At 35.9% G+C, this 17,395-nt stretch overlaps 2 protein-coding genes and 1 pseudogene across 2 annotated transcripts; all 3 read right to left on the bottom strand.

Moving 5' to 3' along the window:
- Positions 1-2,834: 2,834 nt before the first annotated feature.
- Positions 2,835-9,186, bottom strand: LOC143251233 (uncharacterized). Its single transcript, XM_076502684.1, has 4 exons — positions 7,945-9,186; positions 7,297-7,538; positions 6,747-6,945; positions 2,835-5,411 (listed from the first exon to the last, which is right to left on the bottom strand). The coding sequence occupies exons 2-4, from the start codon at positions 7,465-7,467 to the stop codon at positions 5,305-5,307; spliced, it is 477 nt and encodes a 158-aa protein (XP_076358799.1). The 5' UTR covers positions 7,468-7,538; positions 7,945-9,186; the 3' UTR covers positions 2,835-5,304.
- Positions 9,187-9,334: 148 nt separating this feature from the next.
- Positions 9,335-11,944, bottom strand: LOC143251232 (uncharacterized). The gene is made up of 4 exons (XM_076502683.1): positions 11,080-11,944; positions 10,497-10,617; positions 9,549-9,766; positions 9,335-9,381 (listed from the first exon to the last, which is right to left on the bottom strand). The coding sequence occupies exons 1-4, from the start codon at positions 11,309-11,311 to the stop codon at positions 9,344-9,346; spliced, it is 609 nt and encodes a 202-aa protein (XP_076358798.1). The 5' UTR covers positions 11,312-11,944; the 3' UTR covers positions 9,335-9,343.
- Positions 11,945-12,009: 65 nt separating this feature from the next.
- LOC143251237 (uncharacterized) lies at positions 12,010-14,180 on the bottom strand (annotated as a pseudogene).
- Between the last annotated feature and the right edge of the window lie 3,215 nt (positions 14,181-17,395).

Genomic DNA, 17,395 nt, shown 5'->3' with positions numbered 1-17,395 from the left:
TATTTCCTGAATAAATCTGAAATAAATTCCAGGTTTATCTCATTTTTATTGAAAATTAGATTTTCATTTTTTGACAATGAAGTTTTATCTTTCATCAAATTGTGAAGATTGTAGAAGATGAACCTCAGAGTGAATTGGAAAAGTTCCACTTAGTGTTTAAAACAGTTGTCCTGTTGAAAAATCACTTTTTAACAGATCATCCACAGGAATAATTCAAGAAAATTCAACAAATCCATAAAGTTAGTTAAGCTTAGTTTTAGAACAAGCATAGAATATCTGGTCTGTACTGTTGTGCTCTAAAGCACTCTCATGATTTGTAGAGACTCCAATGTACAAGAAATTTATATCTTACTTGAAGAAGGGATTAAACCCATGATGAAATATTGTTAGAACATCCACCCATGATCCTTCAGTACGTGCCCCACATTTTGCACCTTTAACTTGTGAGAGTCATATAAATCAATGAGGGGACTAGGAACACAAAATCCAATACCAGAATCAGGTAAAAGATCCCTGAAACACCTGCTCCTAGACCACTATTATACTCTATTTAACCTTCTGGTGCATTTTATGTTCTCTTAGTGAGAGGGGTGGGGGGTGGCTATACCATATGGATAATGACCCCACTTGCGTCAACCTGAATCTCACTCAAAACATTTTGTTTTGCCATCTTCAAAAGTGTGGGAAAGGTATGTGGACAATTGAACAAATTCACAAACATGTCCCCCAATGGAACAGCGGTATGTTTGCAGAATCACACTGCTAACTACCAGGTTTGAATACCCGTGGTGGCAGAGCATTGTGTAGCTTTGTGCTTAATTCTAAACAAAAAACACATATAAATTAATACAAGACACATTTCTGCATTTAATATTCCTTAGACCATCCACAAATTTTTCTGGAGATTTATTTTACACGGCTTTAGAATAACCAAACTTTTTTAAATTGTATGCTAATTCTGTAGTTGAGAGACAAAAGGGTTTTGGACACATACAGCTTCTTTTCCTTTGGCATTTTATATTTTACAAATTATGTCATTTTTGTGCTTGTATGAGTTTTGAAGAGGAAGAAATGTCTTGTTTTAGGTTATCAAAGATTTTTGGAAGACTAACCTCAAAACCATGTAAAATTGCTCATTATATTTCAGAGGTAGATAAAAAGTTAGTCAGTTACAGAGAAATATATTTTAAACACAGCATAAGATGTACGATTGTGATTGTGTTTCTATTCAGTAATTATTTTCTTTCTCTATAATTTTCATCACTTGAGATCTCCGTTTCAAGACATTAGGTATGTGTGGCTATCAGATGTATTTATTGCATAGTCATATCCAAAGTCAAATATCAAGACTTGCTTGTATTGTAATTTATTATTAAGTTCCTGACTAATTGCTAGGAAAGAGACCTTTAACTTTACTGTTGTGTATATTTCCACCTTTGTTTAATTTATTTTTGTGAATGTCATGGTGTTTTAGTGAGTCACATTTTAAATTTAATTGAACTACTTCCTTGTTATGGTGTATGGATAAGTTCATCAGACAAACGTAGTTAATAATCCAAATTTTAATAACACATGAGGTTTCAGTCCTTAATTTTATAAAGCAACATCAAAAGAAATCATGAACTTCCCTCAGTACAAGAATTGTGACTTTTCTTCGTGATATCCCTCTTTTCTAATGTATTTACCAAACTTCTAAGAAATGTTAACTTTGAAATAAATTGCTTATGATATTATCAGTGTCAGGCAAATAATAATATTTATAGTTTTCAATTTTATATGGTTAAAGTGCTACAAAATTTGCATACATTCACACTGACTTATCAAATCCTGTTTTCCAGAATTGCCATAAATTATTTCTGTGTTTAATACTGTATTTTTATATTCAATAGGAAGTAAGGTTTTAATCTATCAAATGACATAAATTGTTTTCTGTGAGAGAATTGTCTATTTTCACTTGAAATTCAAACTTTATTCCCGTGCAAACACATCAGTGAGCTGAGCCGAATTTATTAGCAACATTTATTACTACTCTTATAAAGTAGTAAAATGGATAGTTATTTGTCATTGTTTGCTTTTTGTGTATTATTATCCTGTATTTTATTTACGAAAATAAAGTATTTAGTGCAGTACTACCATTAGTGTTAGAAGGTGGGCTTCCATTTCATTGAGAATTAATGGCAGAAAAGAAAGTCTTAAGTAAGCAGGCTAGTTATTGTTTTTATTTATTTTTACTTATTATCATAAAAATGTCTGTGGCCTAAAAATTATAAGCTTTTTAGGTTAGATTACATAAAATAAGGAATAACAAGATTTTATGAGATATGCTTGCAAGCAACACACAAGTAGCTTTATGTGATTCAGCAGGGTAATTTTATCTCCACATTTACCAAGTAAATTACAAATTTTATGGTGAGAATATCAGTTAAATATGATTCAAAAGGGCAACAAAACTTAAGTATAAACAGATGTGTACTGTTGCACATCTCAAGCTATTTAGAATAAAGAAATGTTTCATGTTACAGTCTGAAGTTATTCTAGAAAGAAAAATGTAATTTAAATATATTTTGATTTTTTATTTGTTGATTAGAAGATCAGTCAAAGGGACAACCTTATCTAAAGTTAGAGTAGAGAAAATAAGAGATAGAATATAATGCTTTACTCATAAAAATGTTTACAACTTTGTTAAGAGATTTTAAGAGGTCGTGGAAATGAAATTTCAGAATTTTTCAGATAAATTGAAGTGCTTTCTAATTTTAACTTAATCATTTTCCACTCCGAGCAGTCAACACTTTGACTCCATATGTTTATGGAGAAATAATTATTGAAAACATGTTGTTAAAAATTCAATATTTTTTCCAAAATGGCCCCTGATATCTGCTGAAAGTTTTTGATATTTAGTAGAGATAAACAAAACAGAAAAAGTTATTGAATGGAAACTATAAAGGTCAATGTGGGGTCACAAACTTAGTTAACCCTTTCACTATGTGCTTGGTATAGCATACATGAGTTCGCCTACACATTTCCACGCATTAAGAGTTTGTGCTGTAGCCTTTTATATAGCATATGTATTTTCACATAATTTGGTACTTTTAGTAAAGATTGCAGATTGTTTAATAAAATATTAGAAATGTGTTTGCGAAAATAAAATCTGTTTGGTTACTAGTCTGAATGTAAAGGGATTTCATGTTAGAATTAAGAGAACTACTCTCCATTCTTAACATCTCAAATATAATTTGTATAAAACATCCTAATTATATTTCAAACATTTATTGATGACGAGAGACCCAATTGAAATAAAAATGTATCTCAGAACATCTGGTATGGGTATTAACACTTATATTGAAAATTAAAGAACAACGTTTCGACCTTCCAAGATTATCTTCAGGTCAAATAGAAATTCAAACAAAAGCTTTAAGTCTCCAACGCCCTTAAAGAAAACGTAACGGAAGAAAACAACGGATAAGGGGCAATTTAGAAAACATTTTCATCAAGCCATGGTTGGTTATTTCGTTTTAAAAAACGCTCTGTGGTTCATAATATTCGAATTGCAGGCAAAAGATCAAATAAAGACGTAGATGGTGCTGAAATATTTCCCATTTAATTTATAAAAATTATTGAAAAAGTTCGGTGCAAAGATAAGCAGTTTTTTCATGTTGATGAAACTGGTTTATGTTGGAAAAGTGTTTTCTAGAACTTTTCTGTCAGAAAATTAAAAAACACTCAGTCAATTTACAAAACGTCAAAAGATTGTTTGAAACTTTTGTTAATTGGAAATGCATCTGGATAGTTTAAATAAAACTCATGCTTGTGTATCGTGCAGACGTTCCCCGGGCACTTAGTGGCTGTGCAAAGAACCCAGCCAGCAAAAAGCGTTGATTTGACGTTGAAACAACGTTGGCAAATAACGTTGCAAAGACGTTGATCATCAACGTTGAATAAACATTGATGTGCACATCGAGTCCACATTGAAAAAACGTTGTGAAGCAACGTTGATAAAACGTTGAGCAACGTGGAAGCAACGTTGTTCCCAACATTTGAGGTACAGTAGGCATGACGTTGAAAAAACGTTGACCAACGTGGAAGCAACGTTGTTCAGAACATTTTGGGTACAATAGGCATGACGTTGAAAAAACGTTGATCAACGTGGAAGAAAGGTTGATTGCAATGGTGTAGTTAGGTAGGTATGACGTTGAGAATACGTTGGCTAAACGTTGATATTTGGTCATTTACGACGTTGAGAATACGTTGGCTAAACGTTGATATTTGGTCATTTACGACGTTGAGAATACATTGGCTAAACGTTGATATTTGGTCAGTTACAAGACCTTATACAACTTTGCTTGCTTGTTTGTGAATATTTTATTGGATAATGAACACCAATGGGTATTGGACGCAAGCTGAGAAGCTTATTAATGTCTGCTCCCATACTAATACAAGAATCAACAAACATTACTAAGCTAAAACATGCACTGGTTGCAACAGATTAAATAAGTTATAGATAGTGGTTAAGAGTATCAAGAATCAGTCAGATACATAGTATTACAACTTTGCTAATTCCAGTAACATCAGGGTTCTAAAAGCTTGATGTGTGAAGGGAGATTTGTAACTTTTTTTGTGGAAAGACTTGGCCAAACAAGCTCACTGAGCAAATTTCACTGAGTTGGGGAGGAAAGGTCAGCTCACTTAGTCTTTATCTTGAAGGATAACAATGACACAACGTTTAAGCAGTAGTGAAATTTATTACTGATAAACATCACTTTAATTTGTATATTGTGTGAAATATGACAGAACAATGTCCGTAAACATTCTCATGGCCACTGGTAACAAATTCCACTTATTTTGCATCTTTTGCGTGACCAGTCAGCCATACTGAATCTGATCAGAATTGTTTTTCATGCATTGATACTCCATTTTGCCCTCACAGTGTACCAAGTTGCAATAAATTCCTATCACAGATCTCTGAGAAAACTTTGTCCACAATTATGGTTGACTGCCTCCTATAAGCTAAAGCATGGGATGACTTTGATGTGTGTAGATGGCGATTTCTCATATAAGTCTACAAGGTGAATTATAAGAAATGCAGCAGGGTGCAAGGACCATTATTGCCATTGATGCATGTCACTTTATTTTGTGATTTGCATGAAATATGACAAAACAGTGTCCATGAACATCTTCTTGGTCACTGGTAGCAAATCCAGACGATTTTGTGCAAATCCAGTTGGTCATCTTGGATCTGACAGAATAACTGTTTCATGTGTATTGACACCCTATATTGTCCTCACACTGTACCAAGTTTTCTTTCTTTCACTTTTCCTGCTTCCTAGAGGCAGCATATTTGAACCAGCTCTGTGCAGTCTTCTTGATGACATCATCTGATGCCATCTCAGCCACAGGATTATCCCTGACAGCTCCTGCAAAGAAAAGTCCCATTATTTACATTTATTTATCTAAATATTGACTTTGAAACTATTATTTTAATTAAAGTAGGTCGAATAAAGCAGATTCTCACCCATTATTTTTGGATTACTGTTTTGTCAGTTGAAGCATACGGATAAAAATGCACTGCAGGCCAGTGCAACGCCCCTCAGCCCTCGTGCCCCAGTAAAGGAAAGCCTCAAAATCTCAAAGCACCTCAAGGTTACTCATCATAAAGCTAATCCAAGATCTTGATAAAGTACACAACTGTTACAAATTCTACACCTCCAACTCTTATCCTCCACAACTGATCCATGTCCCAAGCCTACCACTGAAAACAATTAAGAATGGTAACTGATGAACTGATATAAATATCAGTCCCATTTCTAACCTTCCATAACTTATCCATGTCACCAATGAAAATAATTCTAATTGCTTTGTGACCTTGAAAAGTAGATCAGGGTGGATCATCATCAACCTTGCTTAGATCTTGAAGAGACATACAAATGAAAAATATCCCCTCCCTGCATAAAGCTGTAACAATATATCCCATATCACATATGCCACAAGCCTACCTTTAAACATTTCAGTTAAATTAATCTATGACCTTGAAAAGTAGGTCAGTATCACTCATCATTAAAGTTGGCCAAGATCTTGATGAGATAGTTGATTGTTTTAATTTCCATTCCTAAGATCTGGATGAGAGGCATTATTAATGTTAATTTGACTGTCCTAGCTCGAAATTTTTGCAACTTATCCTTGTCACAAGCCAAAATTCAACAAGTTCAGGAACATCACCCTGTACAAGGCTTGAAAATAATTAATCACAATTGATTAGCTGTACATGTATTTACCACATGGTTTGATCAGCATGCACACTGAAAAAAATAAGATTACAGCAGGTGCATTTTGCATCACAAACTTCGATGCAATACTGCTTTTCCAGCCTTGCTGTAACCTCGAAAAGTAAGTGAAGGACATGCAGGATCACACTCATTTGAGAATTTGGCCAGATACATAATTGATATAAATTTGACTTTCCTATCTCTAAACCTTTGCAACTTATTCATGTCACAACCCCAGCTTTGAAAAATCCAGAAAAAAAAACATTCTGTGACATTGGAATTTAGTCAAGGTCACTCAGCATCACACTCACCCAATGCCCAATGTTATCTGATATCATTAAAAATTTTCAACCTACTGTCTATGCAAGGAGACAATAGCTGAAGATTTCAAATTTCCATCTAAGTGTCTGACAGAGGAACTTAATTTGCTCTGAATATCTAGCAAATGAAGGAAGACTGACAAATATGTCAGTTAATGACACTTACTGTTAATGACTTGTAACAAATTTGTTGTAGATATGGCCTTCTTTGGTATGGTAACTAAGGTCCCATCATCTTGTCTTTTTTTCCTTTCATGTCCCATCCAGTTGAACTGGCTGGCAAGGCTGTTGGTCATTAGACCTGTTAGTACATTTCTTGTGACAGCATCCACACTGTCACCACCCCTCATACTTAGCTTCCTCACCTACAAAATTTCATGATATTTCCAGAATGAAAATTGCATCTATCATGTGTTAACTGATGCACATAATTTATATTGAAAATACATTTCCATAAACTGATTATTGCATATGCTTTAATATTCATCATTCTTTTTTCATTGAATTCAAAGGTAAGATCTCTGGAACACATTTATGGATAAAGTACCTGTAAAAACAGAATCAATGTTCATGCATAGAAACCATGATAGTTTAAACTCAGAAACATTCAGCATCCGTTGAGGAGGTCATCATACAATTCATTTGCCTTTGACATACATACACTACTGTAAATCCCTTTATTCTCCCTAAAATCTAGTTAATTCAGATTTACTTACGACAGCATCTGCATTATGCTGAATCATAACTTTGTCATTCAGGGTGTTGAACCCATCCATTGTACTAAGCGGCAGAGCTGGGAGACCCTGTGGCCACACAGACAGATTTATGGATGAGTTGGTGCTGGCAGGCCGACCTCTCAGCAAAGTCTGCAGAAGGCCTGTATTCATGTCCACTTTTTGTTGTAGCTCTGCTAGCACCTGAAGAATTTTTCTTTCTGTCTGTGTGATTCCTGCAGCACCTTTTTATTTAAAAATGGAAAATTCCATTTATTAATAATGTGTTTATATTGGCTGCAACTATAAAAAACAATAAAAGTATGACTTCTATCATGATAAATTTACAAATTACTTGCTTGATTCTGGTGATTGCTATATTGCTACAAACTAAATGAAGCTTAGTTTAAATTTCTGACATGAAAAATAAACACTTATTTACAAGTTAGGCCAGACCAAGAAAAAAATGGTCCAAGTCACCAACTCCAGTGCCCGGAGTCTGTAAACCTAGGTTTTCTGGGGGCCTAGCCCAACCCAAAGCGATGGAAACTCAGCATTGTACAGGCATTCACATTTTTTAATGTACACTGCCTATCATTTCTGGCATACATCATAATCATTTAACAAATCCACACAAACATTCATATTTACCATTGGTGGGAGTTGAAGCTACCTGAGGAGTGCTGTTCACCTTTCTTCTAGGACCTGCAGATACACATATACAGTATATAGAAGAGCAGGTTAATTAATCTGGGCCAAAATTTTAGATAGGTTATGGTATGCAACAGATTGTCCAGAGGGGAAACATACTGCTAAATGATTCATCTTGCTGCCTTTTCTACTTTACTACATTCCTTGGAATGAGTTTAATAAAATGTATCTCAAAGTACCAGAGAGATGTAACACCAAAAGTATGTGTTTAGATGCAGCATATCAATATATCTGTAATATAACAGCACTAACTGTAATATAACAGCACTAACAATAATAATACAAAATAATGTATGTGTATACATCCCAGAATATGGTGTACTGTGAACGGCAGGGTGTATTTCTCTTTGTGGTGAGGAGCTCCTACTTGTATCACTGTCATGCATCTCTACAAGTTAAATTATTGCCACTCTTTAATATCTTACATATAAGGTTAATCAGGTACATCTTATTTCCAGTTACATCTGCAGAACCCACAACATTTCAGAACCTTTCAGATATACTTTGAAATGTTGGCAGCAAAACAAAACAAAAAAACCCACAGAAGGTAGGTGAATTTAAGAATATATATTTTCCCTGCCCTTCATTGTGGTCAAATAAAAAGCACATAAATACCAGTATTAAAACAGGTTAATTACAGTGGCAGATTGGGGGTGGTGGTGGGTTGTGGTGCATTCTTGTGCCACCTGCCCCCCCCATGAAAATTGATGGCCTAAAGACTGGGTGCCTGTATGCTTAAAGTACTATTTTTATGTTTTCCAGTTTCTAACTTCACCTAACAAAGTAGTGCTTATGAGTGGAAAAATACTGGTTTGTGGTTCGGAGAAGGCTGGCACCCTCCTTAAGCAAACCCTGTATCCACCCCTGTTACACAGAACTACGTTTGTAAATTTTGAAACTGCCTTTGTTGAAATTAAAATACCTTTCTCAAAAATATTTAATAAGATGTTATATAAAATATGGCAAATTTTGCTCTTGGTTTATACACAAGTAATTGTACCTGAAGATGAACCTGAGCCAGAGGGCCCAGCTAATGGCAGCTGGTTCTCATCAACAAGAGAGCTTCCATTGAGATCTACAACACGTGCATTTACATTGCATGAAGAACATGTCATATTTTGTCACCTTTTAAGCCTGGCTGTGGCCCTGTCATGATGATACAGTACTAGGCAGGGTTTTCATGTTTAACAGATATACAATGAGGCAAATAAAACATTTCAGAAGGTTAAAAATTTTTTCATATCCATAATGCCCTGTATCTACTGAATGCCCTGAACAGGAGTGCATACTATTACTATGTCTACCAGTAATTGAAGTAAAAATGCATTACCATGGTTTGTCAGGGTGTTAGTGTCCTCTGGATTCTGTTGACTTCACCTACAAAATGGAAAAGGACATAATTCTATGGCAAGATGACAGTTATGGTATCAACATTATGGAGTGTATGGCAAAGCTTAAACCAGAAGATGCACTTGTAGTTTAATAAAATGTTGAATGAAACTGCAACCTTTATCATTAGAGTAACATTTTACTGTGTAGTTTACCTGACACACATCTTCTTTTTGGGGTCACTATCACATGCCCTCCAGCATTGCTTATTGGCTCTGGTGGCTTAGGTATGGTCAGCTGAGCCAAATCCACATGATCATCTGACCATATTGCAGACTTGTGTTTTTGTGATTTGGAATTCTGAACTTGCTGATTCTTCTCCCCATCAGCCTCAGACTCATTATCAGACTCAGAAACTAATCTCTGTGTGGGCCTATACAAAAAGAAGCATATTTTTTACAAAAATGTATCTAGAAGGCTAATATTGCTTTGCTAAAGTGACCCAAAAAGTTATTCAATTTGAAAATAGCTTGTCACTTTGAAAATAAGTTTGTCATTTAAAATACAGTGCTATTTTTCTTTTTTTTTTTTTTGTATACATCATTTTCATTCATTCTGAAGTGGCACCTTGATCAAGTAACTACATATACATGTAATTCAAGCCTAAGGCAAGTATGCACTCATTTTTCTTGTGAGAGGTCCCATAATAAGAATCTTTTACTCTAAAAATATATAGACCTACTCAGCTGACATGGTCTTACAGTTCACCAACCACCCATCATAATATAAAATCAGATTCAAATATTATGAATAAATTTAGTTCTATTACAAAATGTACAATTTTATATTGACTTTAAGCTGAGACTGTTCCTGCAAGGTCACCATATCTGTCTATTTATGTCAGGCTCTAGCAAAGTGAAAAAAAACATGGCTTGATTTAATTCTCATTCCATCCCTTTAATTTCAATTTACAATTTACTTATACGTGTGTGATTCGAGTGCTGAACCCTAACCAATGTGAGCTTCACATTTTACAGGTAGCCCTATCATATAGTTTTGAGATAAAGAATTGGAGTATATTTTTCTTAGCCAGTATGTGTTAACTTGAAAATGTGATAGTTTGAGACAAATTGTTTAAAACTGCAGTCACTAGCAAAGCATACTTTCTCTTTCTGGTGCAAATTCTTGGTCCATTTTCAGAATTTTTAGCTTCTGGATCATCTGTTTCAAGAGAAGAGGTGTCCTCTGCAGAACTTAATTTCCCTCTCACCTTAACATAGTCATCTGTAAAGACAAAAGAGTCTCAAGTAACAGGTATATCACTTTTCTGTCACTCAAATATTCAAATCTGAAAAATTCAGGAGACAGAGGTAGACTTCCACTGAGCAGGGCCTGAGAAACCTTTGTACATGCATGCCTGTGTCAGTGTGCTAACAGACGTCGGAGGAACAGATGTCATTCTTCCAGTTTGCCAACATCTCACAGGTTCACTAAACATTACATGTACTTGCTCAACATGCAGTTCACATCCACTACTTAAAATGCATATGTAATTATGATAAGGACAGGTTTTAAAAAATTGTTTTGATTTTTTTTATGTTGACATATATGGAATGTACCTCATGATGTTTTTGCTAGACAGATACTTTATAACAGAACACGTCCTCTACTAAGATCTATATGGACACAAAGTGGAAACATAAATAAATTTCCATGCACCATGTATTATTGTAGTTTTCAACTTACCATCTGAATAGATGACTCTAACATCATACTCATCCCAATGATCCTCTGGAGGCATTCTGTCCAGAACAGCTTTATTCAGGCTTTGACCTTTTTTGTTCGGCCACTTAATGGTGCATTCATCCAATAGCCAGTCTGATGGTGCCACCCCAACTTCATTGTCCTTTGTGAACACTACTATCACATATTCTCTAATTTCCACCTCCATTTGGTTGGATCTGTCAACATTAGCCATGTAACTATGCTGCCTTTAAGAAACCTGATTTTCTAATTTTTACAATTTTCCATTTAAAATACTAAACATACTACAGTAATATTCATAAAATATATCAATGTCAAAATTTGCTTGCAGATGTGAGATTTGTGTAAATGTATATGCTCTACCTACATAAAATTATCTGTTCACTCAGTCTTTGCTAAAGAAGAAATTACCTTATCCTTTTTCACTTTATAATTGTAAAATGGACTCAGACAAATACCAAAAAATCTCCTGAACATCCAAATTAGTCAAACTGCATATTCTCAAGGCCCCTGTTATAAGCTGCTGTCAGGGTTTGCTTTTAATGCCAGTAAACAGGTTCACTGCCTGTTACAGAGTGATACAGTTCAATTTACCAGCACTGAAATTTGTTCCTCACAGTGTTAAATATACAGACACAGACCTATTTTAACCTAGCTACTGAAGTTTTCAACTTGCCTCCTTATGTAAAAGCTAATGAAAACCCTGTGCTGTATAGATGTAATGTGACATGAATGTTACAGCTCCATCATAACAGTTCCCCCTTTCTACAGGTTAGTCAGTTGAACATTATGGTATTTCTCATACATAAGTATGAAGCTGATAAAGCACCTTAGCCCCTGTTCCCTTGCAGAATTATTATAATTGACATACCCCCCCCCGACACACATATACACCCATACACAAATAAAAAATTCCCCCTTCACCAAATACCAAAAACCAAAAAAAAAAAAATTTTCTCTTTAGTAGGAAAGGGCCTGAAGTGTACAGAATAACCCCTGATATGACACATCACTGCATTTGATTTACTCATTTGTATGATTGAGTGGAACTGCTATATAGCCTGACTTGCTAGGCCAGAGAGCACATTTTCCATTTAATCTGGAAATTGAAACCACAACTAATTCAGGTTTCAGGTTGGAAACATGATGAATTCCTAAGTCTGAAGACCTCAGAGGGTGTTTGAAAAAGTCATTTACCTCTGCAAACTGTTTAACAACTAGGAAAATATCCTCAGATTGGCCATGTTTGGCAAGCAAATTCTGCACAATACATATTTCCCCCATTAAGTAGCACACAATTGTTTGCCTGATCCAAAGTGATACAAAATCTTGGTAAAAAGAGTTGGCCATACTGGTTGTAAACTTCAAATAATTCTGGAACAGGACCATTGCTGTGCTCCATCTTCAAAAGAGGATAATTTTGGTCACATGCAGATCCCCTAAATAAGCTCTGTGACTCTGAAATTCGGCGAGCTACTTGTTGGATAGGATGCTGTGGTTTTCTAACCATTTTTTTCACTTTGCCAAGAAAATTTTCAAATGGAAAAGCTGATATATTATCTAGGGGTCCAAACCTATTCACTTCATCGGCAAGATGGACAAGTCCATGGACATTGTAGACAACTTCTTGGTGGCCATAAATTTGTGTATACTCTCTCACAAAAAATACCAAAAGTTCTCTAACATAATCCATATAATGAATACACAAACGTGGACTGGTCAAAATGTACATACTTACAGAGAGAAGAACAAAATTCTTGAAGAATGTATCAGACAATAATTCTCTGTAGCTTTCCATCGGTCTATCTCACTTAATGCACGGGGTTTGCACGCAAATTCTCTTGGAGAATAAGGTGCCAAAGCTAACAACCTACCAGATATCTCCAACACTGATCTACTTGGCAACCTGCAAGTCAGTGACCCTTTTATCCAATACAAAAGAAGACTTCGCATCACACCTAAACAAACCAAGTGCACATAATCTAGAGGCACCTGAGTTACCATACCAATATCCAACTCCAACAAGGGAGATGGAATGTCTGTATGATGATTTTCATCCAGCATGTCTCTAAAGCTTGCATCAGTCCTTAAGGTTGCATCAGTCTCTTGGAAAGTGACCTTGTTGTACCATGTCCCTTCCTGTTTACATTTGTCACAGCCAAAATATCCATTGTAGGGTTTACAACATTTGATCATTGCCCTTGCTGGAGCATCACAAATTATTGCTGATATCCGTATTTGGAAATGTCTGTCACCAAAATTCAATCCAACTCTTTCTAAATATTTCATTTCTTCCACAAAATCTTTCATATATTCATCCAAATTTTGGGGTTTGGAATTACCAGCAAATAAGCCTATTAAAAATGGTTGTTTCAAGCCCTTATGGTCCAGCATTCCTAAAATAGGCCAAAACTGCAGTTTAGAACTTTTAAATAATGGCAGCCCATCAATATTAATTTGGAGCAACAACTTTTTTACACCTGGAATAGATTCAGGATACAGCATTTGGTTAATTCCTTTAGATATTCCAAAATTGTGATACAACCCTCCTGCAATAGGCTTAACTGTAATGCTAGTGCTTGTTTTAAGCAAAGTTCTAGGATCTTTTGGCAAACTTGGATTTTTTTTGCAAAGAATGTGGAGAAGGTCTCCAAGTGCCCTGTGTGTAATTTTGTGTTTTGCAGCCCAATACCCTATTTCATCAGCCAAGTCAGGTTCTCCATCAGAACCTTCATCATCATTGTGATCATCATCAGAAAACCTATTCACTGGCTCTTGAGCCATAATATCACCTAAACAAGGCTGATCACTGGGGCCTATCATGAATCCGTATAAATCTCTGTCATCTGTTTCAGCTTGAGACATGGTATTACATGAAATGTCACCTTCACTTTCCACTTCCACAGTTGTGCTCCCTGCATTTTTTGAAGGTGAAGAATCACCATCTTCATTGCACCCCTTCCAAAAAGTAATGTTCCCGCTATTGTTAACATAAGCATGGGCTTCCTCATACACTGAATATTCATTTTCTTTCACATGCATTTCCTTTTCAGTGCCATTTTCACAAATTTCTAGAATATATTCCTCAGCTTTTGCTTAGCTCTCCTTTTTAGGCTCCACTGTGATGTTCCCATACCTCTCTCAGAAGCTGGTCTTTTTCCAGACATGGTTTCTGTATTTCATGACAGTCCTATGATTAATAAGGAATTTAAAATGGACTGAAATATTTCAATTGATCTTCACTAAATGGTTCTAATTCAAAGGTTAAATACTTTTCTTTGTGCAGCAGGAAGAAATTGCAAATTTCAAGATGTGCAAGGATGCAGCCAAATTTTAAGGAACTCCAGAAATAGGAGGTATGGGAACCCTGACCCTGAATTTGTAGTGATCACATAGTCACAGGGCAAAATGGCCAAAATTATGGTAATATTAAGCATTTAAGTCCATTAAACTAATGTCCTGTTGCCCTTCACAGCTGTGACAGCAAGTCTATTATACCATTAATTTGAAACTTTAGAAAACTACTTGTAACAATAACTATCTAAGCTAACAATTAGATATAGCGAAAAAATTACTTTGGGTGTCTATTAATAAGATGCTCTGTATGTTTCAATAACAATAAAGGCCTACAACAGTGCAAATTGAAGAGGGAGGAAAACAATGCCCACAGGAGTAAGCAACTGGAACCAAGCAGAGAGCCAGTACAAATTAGATAGACTCTATAGCCTTGGGTAGATTGGCAAATTTTTTCCCAGAATCAGAAACTTCTTATGCTACATTATTTAACAATGCCTAATACTACTATGATGTAGCCTTTTGAGAGCTACGGTACCAGTATTAAAAAAGTACTGAAATTTCTTCTCAAGTTTGTGAAAAAATCAACTGAAATCGGAAGATCGGCATATCCTACATTAAATAGGCCCCTAGGTAGGTTTGAAGTCTCGGAAATGGCTTCAAGATCGATGTTTGTGATTAATCAAACCAATCTTCCACAACCTTAATCACAATCTTTTTGAATTTCAACAATCACCAATTTGAACATGCAGTTTGACTAATACCGTTTCTATCCAATTAGATGGATACACAAAACTTGCAAGCAATGCTTCAAATATCCAAAGGCAAAACTTAATTTCACTGGACCTAACGTACCTGGTACTAGTAACCTTTGGAATTAAAAATCAGGTTTCTTTGATGGCAACGGTAGCAGTACTGAACGTGCTTAACGAGCAATGTCTCCTTCAGCAAGTGACCACGCAGCTAACACAAAGGCTATCAACGGTTTGCGCGCGATACTAGTAGGTCAGCGATATCAGATAACCACCCGCATCGCTTTGGTGCACCCCGCGCTCAGCCTGTAGACACGAGCTGGACTGCACAAGGCCAAACTAAGTCTAAACAGATCGTGATGCGAAATACCAAATGTGTCACGTTTGCACGCACGGCGATCTATAGTGGCGGGCGCGGGAACCATGCCGCGGTTGTCAAATGCAAAGTGCTGATCAATTTGCTACTGAAGTGAACATATAATTAAGACAATAAGGCGTCCACGTATACCAATGCAAGTAGGAACGATAAAGGTATACGCAAAATTATGTTTGAAAACCATAGGCGGCGGAGCGAAATTTTGGTTGGGGGGGGGGGGTGCAACCTCTACGCTCGGATGCGATGAGCAAAAAAAAAAAGTCCCCAATCCCACAAGGTCTCATGCTTGACGTTAAATCGTGTTCATAAATATATGTAAATGGGAAGTGATATATAGAAGAGGGTCTTTTGTTTTGTCTCACACACCTGTGAATAATACCGAAAGAGCATTAACAATTTACACATGCTGGCAACGCATGTTTACCATCCAGGTAGACAAGGAAAATCATATAAATCCGCGCCGAAGGAAAAAATTGCGTCCTAGCAAGCTAAAGGAGCAAGATAACACAAAATTTATATATTGACCATGGAATGTTGGGGGCGCCAGGACCACCCTGGCCCCCCCTGCTCCGCCGCCTATGAAAACTTTAAATTGGTAGATCTACCCTCGCGATTATGCATGCATGACAAATTGTCTATCATATGGGAAGGGGATATCAATCCTGCAACCAACTTCAATTTATCGACAAATAAAGACTATAATAATTATTATTGGCTAGGGTAGTCCCTATATAGAATTAGGCCTATCCTGTGCCTTTTAGCATCATTGTTATAGGCGGCGGAGTTTGGTTGGGGGGACTCTCCCCCTGACGCAGGTTGGACAAGCAAAAAAAAAAGGTAGTATTTTAGGCTGCCCTATTCTATATCGTTCGTTCATTATTGAATGGAAATACTTGCCTGTATAATAGATTTTGGTGAAATTCTGTACAGAAATACTTTTCTTTCAAAAATACCATGCACTGCAGTAAAGATTCCAAATCTTCGATCTTCAATGTGTGTTGGCATCGTGTTTGATGTTAAGTTTCTAGAAACTTTTAATTTAAATAGTTGTCATTGTAAAAAATCATTAATTTTATCTGATCAAAATATTCCGGCCAACATTCCACAATTTTCTGCGATCAGTTTAATAATGAAAATTTATGTCTGACAGCAGTCTTGGGAGATTTCCAAAACCGAGTATGATGTTTGCTATTTTAACCACCCATTCTGTTAGTCACTTTGAAAATAGATAACCCTCTGCACCCGTCTGGTGATGGTCAGATGAAAAAACCGTCAGGGGAGGGGAGAGATCAATTACCAACATAGAAGTTTGGGAGAAATGGCAAAACAAGGTCATTTTCCAAAATTTTTCCTTCGCATCTTTACCGTTTCGTCATAATAGATTGCTCCAGCCACAGATTCATCCCTGTCTCTGCAGTCATCTGCCCTAAGATAGTTCCTATGTTCCTATTTGCCCGTACGATGAAGTACAATCAGCATTATTGTCTGTACTGATAGTGTACAACAATGGCTCTTTAAGGAAGAGAGCATTGAAAGCATTTTGACTTTCCTTACAGTATCATTTTTCAAAGTCAGGGGCGTATATTACCATTAGGCATTTGCCTTAACATCAAAGGCTGTCCAGAATTATATATCTTATAATTTCAGTCCTATAAATTTCATTCTCCTAAGCTTCAATATGTTTAAATTTAGCCCATTTATAATGTAATTTTGGAAAATTTTTAATATCCTACCCCCCCGGGTCTTTCGCGCCCTCGCAACTTTTGTCTATATACATGGTTTAATGGTAATATACGTCCCTGAAAGTGTTCATATTGATGCGTTGTATCTCTACTTGACTATATTTAAAGGATGTGATCAATATATATGTATATAC

The sequence above is a fragment of the Tachypleus tridentatus genome, chromosome 5 (genome assembly GCF_004210375.1).
Source record: "Tachypleus tridentatus isolate NWPU-2018 chromosome 5, ASM421037v1, whole genome shotgun sequence".
Classification (NCBI taxonomy): Eukaryota; Metazoa; Arthropoda; class Merostomata; order Xiphosura; family Limulidae; genus Tachypleus; species Tachypleus tridentatus.
Note: the sequence above shows the minus strand (reverse complement) of the source record. Positions and strands in the feature narration are given on the sequence as shown.